The 21916-nt window shown below is 39.3% G+C and overlaps 2 protein-coding genes and 1 long non-coding RNA gene across 3 annotated transcripts; all 3 read left to right on the top strand.

The window, feature by feature from the left end:
* Nucleotides 1-1700: 1700 nt before the first annotated feature.
* On the top strand, nt 1701-2533 carry LOC146647487 (uncharacterized). The gene is made up of 2 exons (XR_014908530.1): nt 1701-2049; nt 2133-2533. It is a non-coding gene; the product is annotated as an uncharacterized LOC146647487 (long non-coding RNA).
* A 3107-nt stretch (nt 2534-5640) lies between these two features.
* LOC146647486 (uncharacterized) lies at nt 5641-11436 on the top strand. The gene is made up of 3 exons (XM_085389606.1): nt 5641-5801; nt 7777-8044; nt 10442-11436. The coding sequence occupies exons 2-3, from the start codon at nt 7792-7794 to the stop codon at nt 11434-11436; spliced, it is 1248 nt and encodes a 415-aa protein (XP_085245732.1). The 5' UTR covers nt 5641-5801; nt 7777-7791.
* Nucleotides 11437-16391: 4955 nt separating this feature from the next.
* On the top strand, nt 16392-20993 carry LOC146647485 (uncharacterized). The gene is made up of 3 exons (XM_085389603.1): nt 16392-16588; nt 18593-18856; nt 20104-20993. Exons 1-3 carry the CDS (start codon nt 16393-16395, stop codon nt 20991-20993), a joined length of 1350 nt encoding a protein of 449 aa, XP_085245729.1. The 5' UTR covers nt 16392.
* Nucleotides 20994-21916: the final 923 nt, after the last annotated feature.

Genomic DNA, 21916 nt, shown 5'->3' with positions numbered 1-21916 from the left:
TTCATAGAACATAAAGCTCCTGTCCTTCAACAGCTTCACTGGCTTCCTGTAAAAGATCATGTTAATTTTAAAAGTCTCTCCATAATCTCATACGTCCATAACTCTCTGATCTTTTGAACATCACTACTCCTTTCCTGCTCTGTTACTCTGATTATATCATCTGCTCACACTAACTATCACTCTCAAACCACCACAGGCAAAGTGTTTCAGGATATTTGTGACCTGGAAAATCTCTACCGTCTTTTACATGATCCCTGAATGCAGCATCAGTGTTTCACGTTATGTCTCCTGTGAATAAACTCACACAAAGTGATATTACAGACACTAAAATCTCTCTTTACTGATGTTGCTGAAGCTGCAGAAGTTTTACTTAGTTATTATTCTGAAGCTGTATCATCTAACATTGTAGAATTGGTTTCTTCAGCTTCAGCACAGACTGTTTAAAAAACATCAAGACTATTAAGAAGAACAAGCAGCAGCGAAACAGAACCAGCAAATGTGTAAAGAGCACACAATTTAACTTGGTTCAAACATTAAACAGAGAGCCTTAACGAAAACGTTTCATCATGGGCGTAGAGAGCTGTCACATAGAAAAAGTGGGCAAAGGGAGACATCTAGTGGACAAATTCAGACATGACGACTACAAACTAAACTACAGAGGGATAACAAACAGCTGAAAATACTTCCTTAAACTCACAGAATAATTAAGTTAATCCATTTATATGCATGTTTAAGGTGGATAACAATTAAAATGATGCAGCATTTATGCATTTTATGTCTTGCAACAGTAGCAGCGTTTACATGAAGTCAACAGGTGAACACTCTTCTTCCTCCCTTTATCTCTCCTCACATGCTGCTGTACACCAGCCCTTTTTTGTTATACCTTGTAGATGGTTTTCTATTTAATTAAACTGCTGAAATTAACTAGATTTATTTAATGAGTTATTTAATTTAATTTTCTTTTCTGAAATTATTCTTGGTTGATTTTATTATTTAATTTTTGGGAGAAAAAAATCAACTGGCAGTAATTTACTTATGTTTCAAACAATGAATACGTAGAAGGACACTAGGACCCGGGGACCGTTTGGCTGTGAAAGAACAGGGATTGATTTAAAAACGTGTCAGCAGACCTGTGGAGTTCTTCGTTTCCAATCAAGGCAAACATGTCAGTGGGGGGATAAAATTAGCCCTGAGATGTCTGAAGGTGGCACTGTGAAGAAGCTAAGAAGAAGCTGAGGTCGAGGCTGCTCATGTAATTAACATTCCAAAATAGTTGATTTCAAGAAAAATTAACATAGCGTTATTTTTGCATTGCTTTTTACTCCTTATTTGTTCTCACTCCTCCTTCCATCATCCTTGATCCTGCACCCAGGATTTTCAGTTTTTGCACTCTGAGTTAATTCAGTCAGGGTTGGTTTATTATTATTTCGATTGGTTTGGTCTTTGGTTTACTACTGTAGTTCCCTGTTTCCCTTGTACAGTGTTTAGTTTGTTGTGAAAATTTTGTGTTATTGGTTCCTTTGTCTTTGTTCTTAGCTCAACTATGTACTTGTACTATTGAGCCTCTCAGTTCTAGAGTCTGTTTCCTTTTCATGAGGTTTTTACTTTGATTTCTATGTATTAAAACCCTTCAGGTGTTGATATATGTTAGCTTCAATTAATGTCTGCATTCCTGATATCAGTGTAGCCCAGATGAAAAATATCATACTTATTCTCTTTATATTAACTGTCCACATCAACAAGCGTCGTATTTCCTATGACCATTGAATGCACCTCTCAGTTCACCCCACGTGAGGGCACCTAGCTCAGCAACCAATCAGAGCCTACCCAGGCCGCATTGACCCTGTCAGCCAGGAAGTGAGGTGGAGGTGCATGGTGTCCCGGGTTTTTTCTCATCTCAGCAAGAGGAGTGGAGGCATCTGCTACTCAAACCGAGAAATCCACGGACAAAAGAGAGGAAAACTCAGGATTGAGAGGAAGGAAAGCCAGCCTACTTACCTGCTGGAAGTCCGGAGTCGAGTGGCTGGATGAAGGAGAGAGGCAACGTCGGTAAGACGAGTGTTGTTCTGATGGAAAAAACTTGTAGAGACTTACCGTCGCGATCATGCTAATGCTAGCTCGGTGTCTCACAGGCTAACCACTCACCTTTCATCCGGAGAGCTGCTGCAATTCCAACGCCAGTGTGTGTTGGGCTTTTGTGAAACAGAGCAACGGTCAGGTTTTTTGGAGAGGACGGAAAAGTCCAAGGACCAGGACGATATTCTGGTTGTGATAGATGGCGAGCCAACCACTTTGAGGACGATCTACCCCAAAGAAGATACACACCACACACTCATACATTCCAGTTACATTCACAAGGACCTTTGAAGTTGGCTATCGCCAGCTTAACTCTAAATTCTTAAAGGGCCCCAACGAGTACTTTTATTTTGTTGAGTGTGCACACTATTTATTTTATTTTATACTTTATCTGTACAAATTGGACAAATACCTGTTATACTTTGTAACAATACAAGAGTGGCTACTCAAAAGTTAACATTGTGTCCAGGTCATTATTGCTGCTCAATACTTTGGCTCCATACGAATTTGGTGTCTTCTGATTCTGGCCAGGGTCTTATTACGAGCCCAAGTAATTATTGCGCTGTAATTCACCTTTATACCTTAAAGTTGGTTACATCAGCTTCAGGTTATTCATAAATAAAAATAAAATAAAAATTCAAAAACCATAATATACAAATAGTTATTTTTGAAATTGGGCCCAAAAGCTAATCACAGATTATAAATACAACCCGAACATCAGATATAAACCAAATGCATATATATTTACCAACATATACTATAATACTAAGATAAACCAGTAAAATGTCCTCAGATTAATATAATATCCTAACATGCAAATAATACTAAGCTAGACAGTATGTAGGTATGAAAACAATGGTCTGAATCTCATGTAGAGTGCTAGTGCAAGCTTTGAAGGATTGTTAACCACATAGGGTTTCAAACACAATTTAATAACAACTGTTTAAAGACTGTTTGAAAACAGAGAAAGATGTTAATATTTTTATAGTGGTTTGAGACTTGTTCTAAATTTTTAGACCTCTATAGGTCCCACTAATACTTTGCATTACTCTCCGCTCAGAAGTTCCTTCAGTGTTTCCCCTTGTTTTCCTGTGTAGTTTATTCACATTTACTGTTTATTTCCGAGTTTCAGTTATGGTAGTTCCTTCTTTTGTGTTGTTTTACTTTCCTTTCTGCCTCATTATTTGGATTAAGGTGATCTGTGATGCGTGTGCCTCAGATATTTCTACTTCCTTTGACTCCATTCTCTCTCTGTGTATTCATAGCCTCAGTTTCCCTCCATTTCCTGTTGTGCTGTACAGCTTGTTCTGCCTGATTGGCTGTCTGTGTTTCCTCTTTGTATTCTGAGTAACCTTTAGTGCTTCCAGTTCTCCTTGTGTTTAGTTTATATATTAGTTTATATATTACTCACATTTATGGACTTTTGATTTTAGTAAATGTATCACCCTAAATAAATGTGTCTTTTGGTTTTGTTTGTTAAACTCTGCACCTGGGTTCTCTCACTCCACACACTGTGACATGCTTACTAGAGAGGTGATTTTGTGTATTCCTTTCCTCCTATTTGTTTTCTATGTTTAGAGCAAAATTTCTAACATCTACCTCTTATCCAGTTCAGTCGTGAGTGGTTGTAGTAGGGGGTGAGGAGGAGCCTGGAGTCTATCCCAGAAGACCCAAAGCAAAAATTAATTAATCCGATCCAGATTGCTTGCAAAAGTTGGGACTTGAGTCCTTGTATTTTGTTATTCTTTGTTTATGTTAAGTTCATCTATTTTGCTTAAGCTCCTAAGTTGCTCAGCCTTTAGTTCTCTGTTCATTAGATCCACTCATGTCTTCTCCCGCTGTGTTTTAGTCTTCCTTGCCCTTCATGTGTTTCAAGTCTGCATGTCTTATGTTGTCAAGTTTGTGTTGTCATGTCTGTCTCATTATGTTTCCTGTTTTATTTTGAAGAGATCTTGTGTTTCTATGGTTACTGTGTTTAATTTTACTCTTCCCCTGTGGTGTCATTATGATTCATTTGTGTCAGCTGTTTCCTCTGGCGTCTCCACTTCCCCCGATCACCTCATGTTTGTATTTAAGTCCTCTGTCTCCCTTTGTTCATTGTTGCGTTGTCTGTGTTCCAGCCCTCATGTCATGTCAGGTTTCAGGACACTGTGCAGGTCATGTTGCTTGTTTGTGTATGAGTTCATAGTTCCTTCATGTTCCTGCACAAAGTCCTGTTCATAGTCTTCACAGTCTCTTTGTCATTGCCTTCCTAGCTTTCATAGTCTCAGTATTCAGCTTGCCCAGTTTAGCTTTGCCTCTGTGCTTTGCCCTTGTTTTGTTGACCTGATTATAAGCTGTAATAAAAGGCTCGCCTATTGTTCAAGTTAGTTTGGTTTCCTCGCCTGTGTCTGCACCTGGGTCCCCACTCACCAACACATGGTCTGCCACTGTAAACCGTGACAGTAAAAGCATTTTGATCATTTTAATGCTCTTCATCTGGATTTAGAGAGCCTATATACATGCAGGGCCCTCATGCAACAAGAAGCAGATGTTATTATTATTATTGTGGCCATAGTTCAGCTGTGGCTTTAAGGTCTGCTGTTGAAAACTGAAAAATACAACTAGCATTTACATGTGCATGCCACTTTGACAGTTGATTCTTTTCATGAGTGGTCAGACACTGTGTTGCTGTGAACTATGAGATGATATTATCTGTTTTCCTTTCATAAAGGTGGATTCACTGTATCCTCTGCTAAATGACGTTATAAAGCAATCAGTGAAGCAGCTTTCTTAATACCTAGAGATGAGCTCTTATTACAGCTCCCACACAGATACTTGTCATGTCACTCAGTTAGGAACCTTCCTAAATGAAAGTGACTATTCAGCTACACCCCAGAGTTATGCAGATGGCCAGAAGGTCCACAAAATAGTAAATGAGACTTTGATTTTGACATAACAGACCTACAGGCAATGTAAAGCTTAGGTGACTGAAGGCGGTTGTCTGTTTATACTACAGAAAGAAAGAAATTCAGGCTAGAGTCCAATCAGATTTACTTATATAGTACTGAAAACACAGGAGCATCAGTAGGGTTTCTGTAGATACCAACACACAGAAGGGCCTGAGTCACCACACCCTGAGGGGCAATTAAAAGAGCTAAGGATGGACTGTACTGAATCATCAAAGAAAACATAACAGTGTTGTGCCAGAAGCAGTGGGAGAATGAAGGAGTGCCATTACTTCTCATTATAAATGACCGTTAAGATACAGAAAATCTGTTATGTGTAAAAACAAGCAGGAGGAGGGATGAGGTGAATTTGACCAGGTTCTCGCTGGCATTACAGGTTTCAGAAAGAAACCTCATGCATGCGGAACTGTCAGGGATGACATCACAGTCTATTCTTTAAATCAACACTGAACTGGGATCACTGGAGAAGTGTAAATTCTGTATCCAGGTTTCTGCAAAAGACTATGTAATGACTTCGTTCTGGTTGAAATTGTAAGAATGACCAGAGGAGGGCAGCAGTGCGACTTCGATGCGCGTGATTTACCGGAAGACGAAACAGAACGGAAATGACGTGACTTTTATTACTCAACATTATATTTAGTTCGCTGTGTGAGAGTTTATCTGCTGCTGCTGAGGAAATCCTGCCAGCTTAACAAACGAAATATGAGGAGGAGGTCAGCCGTGAGCTCAGACTGCTGCAGAACAACCGGAAACCCGAGATAAAGTCACACAAAGCAGGTTTGTGAAACTGTGACGGTCTCATTGAACTGACACTCTGATCTGAGCGCAGCTTGTATGCTAACAGACTAAAATCAGGGAGCAGCTAATCACACAAGTGCTTCTGTCTTTTTAAAAGGTAAACGTTTAACACTAAACATCCAGAGAGACACAGCAGAAAGTGACTTTACTAAAACATCGCAATGAAAACCTTCGTGCTTGCGGACTCCATGCGGTGTGTGTGCAGGCCGGTGTACCGCATTCACGGCCAAACAGTGAAACAGAAGCAGCATTCAGGACCCGTTAACAGAAAACCAGAATGTAAACGCAGGTGTTCCGGGTTAGCTGGTTTTTACCTGAACTAGATTGGTTTAGTTATTCCAGTCCGTGTTTCGGATTACATCCGTGGATTCATCAATTTCTGCTGTGTAAACACAAGCGTCCAGTTGCTAATTATATACAAAATAAAGTGATGTTTTGTTTTATTGAGCAGGAAGCCGCCTGTGTTAAACTGAGCAGGAGACCATCTGAATTAAGGAGTTGGCTAATTAGGCCCAGTCTTTTATCAACCAAGCTTTTGAACAGGATGTATTAAGTAAACTCGAGACTCCGTTGGGCTGCTTAGTGGTATCAGAAAGAGAATGTTAGCTTGTGGTCACAGAAACAGGTTTGAGTCTTGTCAGAGTTTTCATTATTTGATCTTTTTATTTTAACTTACAAATATTTTATTTTAAAGTTGGTTTCTTCAATGTAGAAGTCTGAGCACTCTTCACTGCACTGCACCGCATACGCTCCTTTACAAAACAACATGGTGCATGCGGTGCAGTGCAGCAGCCAAATGCATGGCACAGCATAGAAGAGCCACATTGACAAGACAAGACTTGGGTGTACATCAGCATCTAAAGGTCAAAGGTCGCTCTTTCGAGGATTCCATTGTTGCCATCCTTGAACAGAGGGGGTGGCTTACGACATCAACCGTCTGCACCTACAATACAGTTTTAAGATCACTTCAGGCACCTCAGGGCCCACTCACATCTTGCATCAGTTGATCTCAAAAGGCCATAATGGGGTGAGGGCAGATCTTACAATGGTTTTAAATGAAAATTCTGCTGATAATGACCTACGCCCTTTTTCACATAATCAATAGTGGGTCAAGTTCCTAAGGGACAACTCCCACTAGAGTTGAAATACCCGGGTTTCTTCACCATTAGGTTTTAGAACTAGAGAAGCTTGTCGGATAAAAGAAATGTAAACAAGTCTGGTCACTGTGAGGTAACGTTTAATGGTGTTAAATGTCACCTCTTTTAATTTGTTGGTCAGTAAGAACTTTCTGGGTAAAATAATTTTTTTTTTTTTTTGTTTCTGATTATTCTGTTGATGCTTTGTTGCTGATTAAAGACACAGTCGTGGGAGAGCCGAGATCAAAGGGTGGTGTGATGTAGTTTCCATCTGTGCTGCAAATACTAAATGTCTCACTGCACAATCTGGACTTGCATCGCAAACATTTGCATATTATTTTGGTATCACATGTTTGGTAAAAGGACAAATTCTGAATATGAAAGCAGGCAACCATCTGAATTAAAGAGTTGGCTAATTAGGCCTAGTCCTTTATCGAACAAGCTTTTGATTTAAAAAAAAAAAAAAAAAAAGTGTCATTGTTGATTTAAATGTAATTTTTATGGTTGAAAGTTTGTTTGGATGTAAGTAACCAGTGTAATAGTATCTGTTTGTGAAAAAGCAAAAGCTTCTGGGGAATTTTTGATATTCTGAAGTTGTTCCTTAATAGAAACAGTCAGTCTGCCCCAGGGCAGCTGTGGCTACAACTGTAGCTGCCTCCACCAGTGTGTGAATGTGAGAGTGACTGAATAGTGGAATTGTAAAGCGCTATATAAATGCAATCCATTATTATTATTAAATTTGCTGGAATGTATTTGCTCAGATCTGTTTTCCTGTCATCACATTAGTAACTTTTTCTTGTGTCACTTTGTTCATCAAGACATCCCACAGCAACATGAAGTCTAAGGACAAAGAAGTTTGTGATGATCAGCAGGTCTGTAACCAGGAGAGGAGCTCCAGTGTGGACCAGGAGAATCCTGATCTTCCACCGATTAAAGAGGAACAGGAGGAACTCTGCATCGCTCAGGCAGGAGAGCAGCTTGTAGTGAAACAGGAGGCCGATGGCATCATTTTCTGGTCCGGGGAAGAGCGCCTCAGGCTGCTGGATGTCATCTGGAGTCCTGAAAGAAATTCATTACACAGATCAGGTGTGCAGCTGTGCTGTAGAGATCTCTCTCTCTCTCTCACTCTCACACACACACACACACACACACACACACACACACACACACACACACACACACACAGGAACTGTCATGGTGAAACACCACAAACCTGAAGAAAGCACCAACAAACTGTAAAGAGTGCAGATGAAAATTAGCCTATATAGCTAAATTTGGCATATTCATTAATATGCACTCTCTTTTAAATAAAATGAATATAAACATGATAAGTATATGACCAAAACAAGTGAAAGTGATGCTTCAACAAATCCAAGTAAACAAACTGGGATGTCAGTCATTTGCAAGTATGACTGCTTGTGAAAAGAGCTCACAAAGGCACCAGGAGACAAAAATAAAATGCTACAGAATACTACCTCAGTAAAAACATAAATTTTCAACATCTCCTCTAAATGTCGGCATATTTGTGGAAATGAGCTTGTTCCAGTGGGTTTCTAGGCTCAGCCCAGAAGGACCTCTGTAATTTGAGACGGACTCTGAGTGAACTTACTTTTCTTCAAAGGATCCAGCTGAGGTGGTACAAAAAAAATCAGTTAAAGTGGCAGGTAATTTTCAGCTGTAGTATTAGAAAAGACATTGGCAATGATCCTACGCAAGCAGCTGTTGTCTACTCATATGGAAAAGGTCATTAAACAATTTGGAGTCCATCATTCTACAATGAGAAAGATTAGTCACAAGTGGAAAACATTCAAGGTAGCTGCCATTCTTTCCAGTTATTGATAGCCTAGCAAATACATCTCAATGGTCAATGAAATTGCAAGAAATTCAAGAGATGCATCCCAGACTGTAAAGGCCTTAGTTGGCATGTTAAAGTTCATGACAGTACAATTAGTAAAAGACTAAAAAAAAATTGGGGTTGTTTGGAAGAGTTGCCAGGAGAAAAGCTAATCTCGCCCCCAAAAAGAACATGGCATCATGGCTTAGGTTTGCAGTGTTCAATCTGAATAAACCACAAGATGTCTAGAGCAATGTCCTTTGGACAGAATAGGGGAAAAAAGTGGAGGGGTTTGCTATAATACACAGCACCATATTTTACAAAAGCCCTCATACCACTTCTTTTGCACAGTAGTGGATGGGTGATGATTTGGGCTTGTTTTCCAGCTACAGGACCATAACAAAGTATTGTACAGGGTGGGCCATTTATGTGGATACACCGTAATAACATGGGAATGGTTGGTGATATTAAAGTCCTGTTTGTGGCACATTAGTATATGTGAGGGGGCAAACTCCTCACGATGGGTGGTGGCCATTTAGAAGTCGGCCATCTTGGATACAACTTTTGTTTTTTCAATAGGAAGAGGGCCATGTGACACATCAAACTTATTGGTAATGTCACAAGAAAAACAATGGCCCACCCTGTAGAGTCAAATTTGAAACGGTCTTTCTAATTAATAAAATTTGGAGGAGAATGAATCATATAACAGGACAATGATCCCAATCACACCACCAAATCTACAACAGAATGGCTGAAAAGAAAACGGTCACAGTGTTGCAATGGCCCAGACCCAATGTTATTAAAATGTTGTGGTAGGACCTTGAGGGAGCGCATACAAGCAAAGCCTGTAAGTCTCAGTGAACTGAAGTACTGCTGTAAAGACGAGTGGGCCAATGATATGAAAGACTGAGGCCTTTATAGAGAATCCTGATTTAGATCTTTAATATGGCATTTTACTTTTCCCATTAACTGTGCTCCTAGTACTGCGATTACTGTTTCGTCTTTGAATTTATCTAGCCAAGACACTCTGGCCCCAGAGTATTTATACACTTGAAAACTAGACTAGATAATGTAGGTATGCTAATGTCGCTATACAGTGTCAAACTAAGTTAAAACATTCAGATTAGCCATAACTACTATGACATTTTCTTTACATGCTTATCAAATTTGAGATGTGAGTCTAAAATTGTCAGCGGACAAAGTGTTTAGTGTCTGAAACCAGCAAAGATCAACTAGTTTTCCTTGTGAAAAGGGGGCAATGAAAGGCTGCTGAGTAATTTTTAATGAACATTTAATTAATTCTGCATTTTATCCTGTTGTAGAAAACTTTATGAAACAAATATTTTGTAAAGCTTCTGTTTTGGAATAATTGTAAAATTTTGAATGTTCTGCAATCTGCAAAAACACACATCTTTAACCTCCAGTCCAGAAAATGCCAAAGAAGCTATAGAGGTGGTCACACGTAAAGATGATCAGTTAATAAAGTTTACTTTTTATTATCTGAGACTGTATCTGCTTAATTTAAGACCTGCTAACAACATTTTATTTTAATTTAATATGTAATTCTGGGTTTTTTTGTACCATGACTGCAACTGCTCCGAATCCAGACATCCAGAACCAAAGATGTGTTTTCATATTTGTCCCTTCAGACCTCCCACAACAACACGACTGTAAGGAAGAAGAGGGTCTGCATGACCATCAGGTGTGTAACCAGGAGAGGTATTCCAGCCTGGGCCAGGAGCACCCAGAGCCGCAACACATTAAAGAGGAACCGGAGGAATTGTGCATCAGTCAGGAGGGAGAGCAGTTTGTACTGAAGCAGGAGAGTGATACCTTTATGGTGACTCAGACTTATGAGCAGTGTAGGCCAGAACCAAAGCGTGAGCAGTTTCTCTCTCATAACTTACCTGAACCACAGAGGCGAGATGTGGAAGAAGGCAGGCATGTGGATTTGGGATCAACTAGAAGAGCAGAGCCGATAAAGAGGAAACCTCGCGGTGAGGGAGCAGATGAGTCTCCCGGCTCAGAGGGCCAGTATACAACAAACACATTTAAAAAGTGTTTAAAATGTGAAACTTGTGGAAAAGTCTTTCATTTTAAATCTGGACTAAATGAACACCAGAGAGTTCACACAGGTGAGAAGCCTTATTGTTGTAGTGTCTGTGGAAACAAATTTAGTTTCTCATCTGCATTCAAAGTTCACATGAGAATTCACACTGGTGAGAAACCATATTCTTGCAGTACTTGTGGGAAATGTTTTAGAGATTTAAAATCATTCAAAACTCACACTAGAATTCACACAGGTGAAAAGCCATATTCTTGTAGCATCTGTGGAAAAACATTCAGGGACTTATCAGGATTCCGAAAACACACACGAATTCACACAGGTGAGAAGCCATATGTTTGCACCATATGTGAGAGAAGCTTCAGTCAAATGATACACTTGAAAACTCACATGAAAATTCACACAGGTGAGAAGCCATTATCGTCTGGCCCCCGTGGCAAAAGATATAGATACTCATTTGGATTGAAAGCACAGATGAGAATTCACACGGGCGAGAAGTCACATTTTTGTAGCACATGTGGGAAAACATTCAAGCAGAAAACGCAGTTAAAAAGACACATGAGAAATCATACTGGTTGAAAATGTCATCCTTTAGATTTTTAGCACTGTGTTCATAGCACAGCCTGCACCGGTGAGACGCCAAATCAGTGCAACACCTGTGAGGAAAAAATGATCTCATATATTCTAATACTGGCTTACTCTTTTAGGAATTGTAGGGAAAGCCTTTTGTTTGTTTGTTTTTAAATCTAGAAATGATATTTTTAGCCTGTAGAGATAATACACAAAAATTAATTGTAGAATTATGTCCTTAAAGTTGATTCACTAAATAGCTTTGTTGTTTTAAAAAGAAAAAAAGCTTAAACAAATGTTCATTTTTGTTTAGTTTTGTTTTTCATAGTAAAGATTTGATTCTTTGAGGGTTTTTTCCAGTTTTTCTTCTGTATTGTATCATTTTTATTTATTTATTTTTTTAAATGGCTAACCTGTATTTCATTACAAATGGCTTGACGGCAGGAGGTGTGTATAATGTCTCTGGGCTGGTAAATAAATATGTACGCTTATGGAAGTTGCAGTGCAGTATTGACAAGCAACATGATTTGTAACATGGCAGTTCAAAATGGCCACCATCGTCCCTGTACCCAAATCCTCCACCATCTCCTCATTGAACGACTGGCGACCTGTAGCCCTGACCCCCATCGTAAGCAAATGCTTCGAGAAGCTGGTCAGGGACTTCATCTGCTCTGCACTACCCGACTCACTGGACCCTCTACAGTTCGCATACCGCCACAACAGGTCCACTGATGATGCCATAGCCCTGACACTACACACTGCCCTGTCACACCTGGAGAAGAGAGACACGTATGTGAGAATGCTGTTTGTAGATTACAGCTCAGCATTCAATACCATCGTTCCCTCGAAGCTGGACAGGAAACTGCAGGATCTAGGACTGAGCAGCTCCCTCTGCAGCTGGATCCTTAGCTTCCTGTCTGACAGACGCCAGGTGGTCAGACTGGGCAGCATCACCTCATCCCCCATCACACTGAACACTGGTGCTCCACAGGGGTGTGTACTGAGCCCTCTCCTGTACTCACTCTACACCTACGACTGCACAGCCACTAACAACTCCAACATCATTGTGAAGTTTGCGGACGACACTACAGTGGTGGGTCTTATCACCAACGGTGATGAGACGGCTTACAGGGAGGAGGTCAGTGCCCTGACCCACTGGTGTCAAGACAACCATCTCACCCTCAACGTCGCAAAGACAAAGGAGTTGATAGTGGACTTCCAGAGGTGCAGAGAAGTACACACCCCCATCACCATCAACGGCGCTGCTGTGGAGAGAGTGAGCAGCTTCCGGTTCCTTGGCGTACATCTGGCTGAGGATCTTACGTGGTCAGTACACACAAACAAAACAGTGAAGAAGGCGCAGCAGCGCCTCTTCTTTCTCAGGAGACTGAAAAGATTCGGCATGAGCCCCCGCATCCTCAGGACCTTCTGTCACTGTGCCATTGAGAGCATCCTCACTGGATGCATCACCACCTGGTATGGCAACAGCACCGCCTACAACTGTAAAGCTCTCCAGCGAGTAGTGCGGTGCTCTGAACGGATAATTGGAGGTGAGCTTCCCTCCCTCCAAGACATCTACAGGAAGCGGTGCCTGAGGAAAGCGGGGAGGATCATCAAGGACTCGAGTCCCACGTGTGGGACTAATAAAGGTTATCTTATCTTATCTTACTATTATATATTGTACATATATTTATTAGTTTCAGGTTGGCCATTCTTGTATTTTGCTCGTTTGTGTTGTTGTGTTTGCACATCTCTGTTGCTTGTGGGGCTCGCACACAAGAATTTCACTCGCATGTGCTGTGCCAGTGTGCCTGCACATGTGATGTGACAATAAAAGTGATTTGATTTGATTTGATTGTCAAATGAAATTTCGGTCCTTCATATGGTTTGACAAAAACATGACTCTTAAAGTTAATATGAGTTTATCCAGACATTCTAAGCAAAGCATGGTGCGGTTGGTGAATGGACTCGATCATTTACTCCAACTGAGGATGGAGGGCAACTAAGAAACGTCAAACGGCTTACAACAACATAGGAGTCCATCTGTTATAATGTGTATATCTACGCTTATGCGCAGTAAGTAAATTATGCGTACTTATTGATGCTGTAAACTAAAAAGCTGCCCGGCTAAGCAACAGATCAAGGAAAAGCTCCACTAGCAAGAGACAGACGAGACTTTCAGGTCACTGAATGTGTTGTGGTGTTTATTGTGTTCTTAGCGATGTGCTTAGTATGTTATTTATCTTTAAAGTTTAAAGATTTCATGAAACACTTCTGGTGACGAGACATTTGCGTAGTGTAGCTGCAGGTTTACAGTTAAACTGCATGAAAGTGTAATGGTAAAAGATGTTTAATATGTTTATATGGTTTGTCATTGCTTTTGGTCTTCAAATAAGCACTTTTGTCATATTTAGCCTGATGATTAGCATATGATATGACCAGTTGTCTTATATTAAATAACTTTCCTCTGCAGTGCTTTAAAGTTTCATCCACTGAAATAATCAAGTGGTGATAAAATTAACTTTTTACGACAACGAGGACTTAAATGTTTCTTTCACTGAGATTAACTGTTTGTAAAGGATTTTCGTTTGTATGCAAATTGTCTTTAATATTTTGTTAATTGGGGGGGGGGGGGGGTTGTGCTTTAGTCTTGGAGTTTTGTTATTGTTTAAAACATTTTTGTTATTTTTATGCTTTTGTTTTATTGTAATCATTGAGTTTCTTTTTCTCCTTTGTGTTCCAGCTAATTTTTTTTTAAAATATAGTTCTTTTTTTGTTTTTGTTTCCCCCCCCCCCCCCCCCCCCCCCTAGCCTTCCGCTATGGGTTTCTATCACGTTTCAGTGTGTTTCATTTTGAAAGCTGGTTGCTGACCTAATTAAATGTTAGGTTTTTGTTACTCCTGCCTGTTTTTTGAGTCCTGCATTTGGGTTGGTTTTCCTACAAAACATTTTTAATGTTTTAAGGTTGGATATTATATTTTATCAATGGTACTTTGAAGGAGAAACAGGCTCATTCTCAGCTCTGTATTTATATTCTTGATGTTTACTAGAGGCCATGATTCGCTGCTATTTTACACTAGGCCTTAATGCAACGCCTGAATTAATAATCAAATGCGAGCCGTTTCAAGTCCTCTCATTGACATTATACCTGGCACACAACACATACACAACCGCACCATATCTAAAATTCATCATTTTGTGGGCTGGCTCCAGTAGATTTGAAATAAAGGTATGCAAGAGGATATGGAAGACTGGGACTACATCCCCCTCACTGGAAAAACAAGGGTTGTCATCATTGGACCTTAATGCTCAGTTACACTGAGATGAGATTCTGCATCAGTGGCAGTCCAATATCTCCACAGGCTGAGAGATTTCTATCCTGTTTCACTAAACATCTGTGTTATGGCAAAAACATTTGCAACCAGGTTTCGATTCCTTTGTTGTTCAGTGAGGAGGATACACAGGACTAAAAGCTGGAAAGGGACATGTTTTTTATATATAGATAGATAGATAGATAGATCTATATGGACATTGGTAATGCAAAAGTTATTTTCACAAGATTTCAGCATGCACTGAAAGGTTGTGATTTCTTTAAAGTTTAAATAAAGATTTCTTTATGTGTAAAATATGGGAGAAACCTAACAGTGTTGGGCCTTATTTCACACAAGCTTTTCTTTGCCTGACATTGTCTTAGATTAATTCACATACTGATGTTTGTTTTTTGGTTAATTGTGCCTCAGTCTGTGTTACAGTTCCTGTTTAAATGTCCTAGCTCCAGCATTTTATGCAATGAGACACACATATGATGTTTATTTAGTGCAGCAGTAGAAACTGCATAAAAATGTAATAGTAAGTCTCAGGGCTCCCCAGGGCAGCTGTGGCTACAATGTAGCTTGCCATCACCAGTGTGTGAATGTGTGTGTGATGGGGTGGATGACTGAATGTAGTGTAAAGCACTTTGGGGTCCTTAGGGACTAAGTAAAGCGCTATACAAATACAGACCATTTACCATTTTTTTTTAGTAATTATGAAAACTCTAATGAGATGAATGCACTGAACAACATGTGATGGAAAACTTTTTGTGCTAACGTGGACTTTCTGTCAGAGATTTCCAGTATGTTTTGTTTTAACTCATATTTTGTGGGGGGGCTTTGTAATTTCTCAGTGATACTTTGATGAAAGAGGCTCATTTCAATCCCAATTTACTTAAAGGATAAAAATATGGAAGCACCTCTACCGCCAGCCCAATATTTGCCTTATTTTTGAAACTATATAATTTACTGTAATCTCTCTCTATAATGTGATCACACCAGTGCTGAAGGAACAATAGCAGTCTATGGAGCAAAGCAAAGCATCCACATGTTATCAAGGAAACACCCTTTACTGTAAAATGAGGGAACCAGTTTCATGTATGATTTTTATGTTATTTGGAAGTCTGTGGGCTGGTGCTGTGATGGAGAACTATTTCAGTTGTAGAAGATGTGAGTCTACAAACTCGTCCAACAACAATATCCGTCCTCTGAGGTTTTGTGTCAGAGCTCTGAGACTCTCAGGTCCTCAGTCCTCCAGATGAGCAGGTATTGTGTCCTTCTTCCCTGAAACCATGACTTCCTCCACAGAATCCGGACCACATTCACTCAGCCGCTCTATGCTGGACTTTAGCTTAGAGACATTGCTGAGTTAATTAAACTTCAGTCTTTCATGTTGTAGTTAGTTTAAATCTGAGGCTTAGAAAACAACTGTTTCCTAAGATTGAAAGCAAAAATAAATAAATACATTTTCAAGATAATGGCTCCAAAGCAATGACTACAGTCATTGCTCCAAGCATGAAGTTTTGGTGCCTGTGTCCACGTTACTAGCTGCTCTGTAAGGATTTGTTTCTGATTGGAATTCTCAGCCTGAGCTGAAGGGGGCGCTCCTTAAGCTTTCCGCAGATCCAACACAAGACGAGGACGAACGGAAACGATGCGTCTGTGTTACGGCTCAGCAATGTCTTCAGTTCAGTATATGAGAGACTTCATCAGGGATAGATTGACTGGCGTTGCTGAAGAAATCTTCTCAGAGGTTAAAAAAACGATCGTCCGGTATGAGGAGGAAATCAACCATCAGCTCAGGCTGCTGGATATCAGCCGGAAACCTGAGATAAAGTTACACATAATCGGTATGTAAAACTGGGATGACTCACGCAGCACCTAAATCACAGCCCAGTTTGTAGAATAAAATGAAGGCGCAGCTCTGAGGTTTTTTTTTTATTTTTTACATAAATAATAGAAGTGCTTCTCTTTGTCTTAAACGATAAGCGGCTAGCGGCAGTATTTAGGCTGGGCCTTGTAATTTAAAGTTAATGTTTTTAATACCACCGCTTCTGTTTATTCCCAGCGGATACACGTGAGTGTGGAGATTATGGAAACAATACCCGATCTGTTATTAATATTTCAACCATCCATTTACTTTAACAACCAAGTATAATAATTACTCTTCTCATTTCATTGATAACTTTCGTGTAAGTGAGAGATGGAGACTGAGGCTGTTAGTTGAGCTGTATCAACACAAACAGAGCAAACTGTGCTGTAAGTTCATTAAATACAATCGCTTTCAAAGAAACAATAATAGGCAGAGTTTTCATCTCTAACGCCCGTATTTAATATGAAATTGAGATCATATTTGCTGCATCCGCACTTTAATTTGACCAAGAAACTGACAGAGTATTCCTGCTGTAAAACAAACAAACAAATGCGTGAATGCCTAATTAAAATGAATGCACTTATTTCCAGGTGAACTAAAACAATTCTCATGACAAAATGTGCTTCTCCACTGAGACTTCTGGTGTAAAAAATCTCATAAACAACACAATAAATGGTTGCAGGTCCAGTATAACAGAAACTGAGTAAAATATCATGCCTGTGTCACAAGATATGGAATACACAGCAGAATACAGTGTAAAAAAAAAGCAAGTGAGGGATCGGGGAAAGTTCACGGCATCTCTCTGGCTACATTCCTCGACCGTTGTCTAGGAAAGTTTTCTTGGCATCAGGGCAACGTTGGTTTGAGGCAAAAATGACAGTTTTTCAGATGTTCCACAAACTTTTTCCAGATCTTTATCATTCAGGGTCATTTTACATTGCCCTCAGCAGTGGCTCAGCAGTCTCTGCTCCAAGTAGGTTTAGCTGTTTATTACACTTTTACACTACGTTATTACACACTTAACAAGATCACATATTTGTTTCAACAGCTAATCAAACTTTATAATTTAATTTAATTTCTTTTAATTTAGCTGCTTTCTATATTGTAGTTGCAACCAACACATTTGTCCTCGAGAAGCCCTTGGGGCAAAATTATGGTTCGGCAATGGCAGTGCCTTAGCAGTCCGTTGGCAGACTGTGGGCAACTACTCATAGCCCATCTGTCTGCAGAGATCATCTGTGTGTACCACTAGTCTTTGGTCTACTCATGTTTGTGCTGTTATTAGTCTATCTGCCAGGAGAAGATTGAAGATAGACAGCAAGGGCCGACATCAACCGAGTGTTGATGTGTTGTGGTTTTCTTTCCTTTAATATCTAATACTAATATACATTTACATAGAATTTTTTCATTTCTACTTCTTTAGGTTGGTATATTTTGCTTCCAGTAGGCTGTTTAATTCAGGAAATAAATGTGTATGATCTGTCTCATGAAACACATGCGATCGTGCAAAAGTTTAGCATGGAGCTGCACTGTTTGCATTACAATTGCAATCACCTGTTGATACTAAATGCATGTTCATGTTATTATAATGTATATACAGCATTACAAAACAATGTTTTGATTAAAAATAAATAGATTTAATGAACCCTACTGATCAGACTCATGCCTGTGGACCTCAGTAATATAGTTCACAGGTATGTGACTTCCTTAATGTGCCACTTACCTACTCTGAGTGTCTTCCCCTCCAACAACACAAAAGCAGTTCTGACATAACTGTGGTGTGGGCCTCTGTTTGTGAAGGCACCAGTGCCCAACATAAGTGGGGACTGAAAGTGTGACAACTTTGCTAATAAGACTGTCAGAACTCATTTCACTCATATGTGAGGGAAATGGTTACATATGCTGGGATATAGTTGCTCAGGTGGGTGTTTTGCCATCATCACATTAGTAAATGTTTTCTTGTGTGTTTTTGTTCCTCAAGACCTCCCAGACGAAGATGAATGTAAGGAAGAAGAGGATATGGATAACCAGCAGGTCTGTAACCAGGAGAGTCACTCCAATCTGGACCAGCAGGATTCAGATTCTCAGCAGACTAAAGAGGAAGAGGAGGAAATTTGCACCAGTCTGGAGGGAGAACAGCTTGTACTGAAGCACGAAGGCAAAGGCATCCTCGTCTGGGCCAGGGAAGACCAGGACAGACTAAGTGACACCAACTGGAAACCTGAAATAAACTCACACAGAATAGGTATGTAAAACTGTAAAGGTCTTAGAAAAATAAATATGACTCAATTTGGATGCTAATCAGAGCTCAGAGTTACTTTTAGGAAGAATTTAAGGACTAACTGCAATAAGTAACTTTAATGCATTTTTTTTTTCCTAAACTGTGAACATTTAACATTAAACCTACAGTTTGTGTCAGTTGAAGGTAAAAGCACCTTATCCAATCTGAATATAGGGATTTGTTTATTTCACTAAAATTATTTTAAATATGTTTATGTTTGCTGTTGAAGGTTACTAAAACAAGTTGAAGTCCAGCTGAAATCTGTTGGTTGAGAAGAAATAGTTTTGAGATTACTATACTACTATAAGCTGAAAATGAGATTCAGTGGATTTTAATTCATCCCCTTTGTGGCAAAGTGCTCAATAAATATAGCAAAACATAAACACAAGTTAATGGCAGAAAAAGCTACAGTGTAACAAGGTGAAGGTTTTTCCTACGTTGAAGAATTTTTGACACCCGTCAAAATAAAACCACAAGAAACAAAATTATGCCTGAGTGTAAAAAATCCAAGCATTCAGCAAACGTGTTACTCAAACACCCAGCGGTTAAAGATGCAGAACATGAACTTGAATATGCCCGATTTCGAACAGTAAGCTCACAAGCCTTCGTTATGACAAGGTTAATGTTTCAGCATCTGTGTCCAAGTCCTTACTGTGCCCTCTCAGTATCAGAGAAAATAAAGACCCAACAGATTAACTTTCGTTTCTAATAAGAATGTAATTATAGCAGGAAATCCAACATGTTTATTGCTGTTAGAATCATCTGCAGCTAACGCTTAATCTTACACTTCCTCTGGGAACATTATCAATATTTTGATATTTTGATGAGCCAATTTCACGATAAAATTTTTCTATTTTACATACTTACCTGTTTTTGCTGTCACATGACTATGCAGGCATAAAATAGTGACACAAAAGTCGCACATTTGGAAAAATCAAAAGCAGCCTTTATTTATAAACCATTTTCCAGTCCACTTGTCTTCATGGTAAAAGGGAGTTTTTCTTTGGCGTTTATGCTCAGTGATTGCTGTAGAGCTGCATTAATGATGCTTCTTCATCCTACCATCATGAACAATCCTTCCTTCCTGAATGTAGACAGTGGCATTATTTTAGAGTCAAGCAATGCTTTATCGAGACTCCTACGGATGAAGATTAAAATGTATTTTTTTTTTCAGATGTTTCAGTTTTTTCTTTTTCAATTTGTCCCTTCAGACCTCCAACATCAGCATGTCTCTAAGGAGGAGGAGGAGGATCTCACAGACCAGCAGGTCTGTAAGCAGGATAAGAACTCCAGTCTGGACCTGGATGACTCAGAGCCTCCACAGATTAAAGAGGAAAAGGAGGAACCTTGTACCAGTCAGGAAAGGGAGCAGCTTGGACTGAAGCAGGAGTCTGATAATTTTGTGGTGACCCACGAGGAAAGTGATCACAGTGAACCAGAAGCACACAGTGACCGGAAACTGTCTTGCAACTCTCCTGGACCAGAGAGTCAGTGTAACACTGACACAAGTAAAAAGTCTGTAAAGTGTGACACTTGTGGAAAAGCTTTTCACGATAAATCCAGACTAACTAAACATTTGAAAATTCATACAGGCGAGAAGCCACATTCTTGTAGCACCTGTGGAAAAAGATTCAGTCAAATTATAAACTTGAAAACTCACATGAGAATTCACACGGGCGAGAAGCCATATTCTTGTAACACCTGTGGTAACTCATTCAGTCAGAAATCAACTTTGGCACATCACATCAGAATCCACACAGGTGAGAAGCCACATTCTTGTAGCACGTGTGAGAAAACATTTACCTGGAAATCAGAACTGAAACGTCATATGAGAATTCACACAGGTGAGAAGCCGTATTCTTGTAGCACCTGTGGGAAAACATTCAGTCGAAAATCAACATTAAAAACCCACGTGAGAGTTCACACAGGTGAGAGGCCCTATTCTTGTAACACCTGTGGGAAAGAATTTACGGTTTCATCAACATTGAAAACTCATATAAGAATTCACACAGGGGAAAAGATACACTCTTGTAGCATATGTGGGAAAAGATTCATTCAGATTATCCATTTGAAAAGACATATGAAAATTCATACAGTTTAAAGGTTTTTACTTACTTACAAAATTTGGGAGAGCTTTAGTTGTAATAATAATAATTATTATTATTATTATTATCTCCACAGTAATAATCTAATAATTGTTAATTATATTTATTCCTTAGTCATTTTCTGAACAGGTTTAAAAGCTGCTAGAAAGTAAGACAAGACCAAAAATATTGTATCATTATGGATTCAAGGTCACTTCATGTGTTGTGGTGTTGACTTTCTTGAGGCGCAAACTTCAGCATGTGCCTGTCCTCTTGAACTGTATTTACAACTGTTGTTGTTTTGTTTTTTTTTAACTTAAGTATTTCAATTAATTAATTCATTGAAAATTTTAAGGTGTAATCTCTGAAATATCAGAGCGCTCTGTCTTGTTTCACACTTTTTTTTCTCATATTGTTTTACATAAATTCAGAAAATGCTTTTTTCACTACTTGAACTTGCCTCACTCTGTTTTATAAGCCTACTTTAATCAATGATGCACACATATGATATTTATGTGCTATAACTGCTGGTTTACAGTGGAAATTGCATGTAAATGTGACAGTAAATAACTTTTAATACGTTAGTCTCATCAATGCTTTTGACCCTAAATCAGACATTTTAAAATGGAAGTCTAACAAATACGTACAAAATAGATCAGTGAGGGGACAATTATTTTATTTTACATCATTGTTGATTTTCACCACTGACCAGTCTGATTTTCCATCAGACTGGTCAGTGGGCAGTGATTTCAGGTTACTTTTACAGCATGTGTTACCATGGTGATATACCTCAATAAGATGTAAACCGCCTTTCTAGTACAAAAAACCCATACTGAGACTAGGTTAACCTAACATGAATATGATAACCCTGCTTTGTAGTACAAAGGGATGTACCATGGATGGAGATTAAAAGGTTAGATTGTGTCAGTGGCTCTCTTTT

The sequence above is a fragment of the Rhamphochromis longiceps genome, linkage group LG18 (genome assembly GCF_057381845.1).
Source record: "Rhamphochromis longiceps isolate RC_006_pf linkage group LG18, R_longiceps_female_GT1.1, whole genome shotgun sequence".
NCBI lineage: Eukaryota > Metazoa > Chordata > Actinopteri > Cichliformes > Cichlidae > Rhamphochromis > Rhamphochromis longiceps.
The sequence above is the reverse complement of the archived record's forward strand: the minus strand, read 5'-3'. Positions and strand labels throughout refer to the sequence as shown.

Bases quoted from the DNA above. Each gene is read 5' to 3' on its own strand.
- LOC146647486 (XM_085389606.1), top strand. From the start codon at position 7,792: ATGAAGTCTAAGGACAAAGAAGTTTGTGATGATCAGCAGGTCTGTAAC. The intron at 8,045-10,441 runs GTGTGCAGCTGT...TTGTCCCTTCAG, and splicing joins AAATTCATTACACAGATCAG to ACCTCCCACAACAACACGAC.
- LOC146647485 (XM_085389603.1), top strand. From the start codon at position 16,393: ATGCGTCTGTGTTACGGCTCAGCAATGTCTTCAGTTCAGTATATGAGA. The intron at 16,589-18,592 runs GTATGTAAAACT...TTGTTCCTCAAG, and splicing joins GATAAAGTTACACATAATCG to ACCTCCCAGACGAAGATGAA. The intron at 18,857-20,103 runs GTATGTAAAACT...TTGTCCCTTCAG, and splicing joins AATAAACTCACACAGAATAG to ACCTCCAACATCAGCATGTC.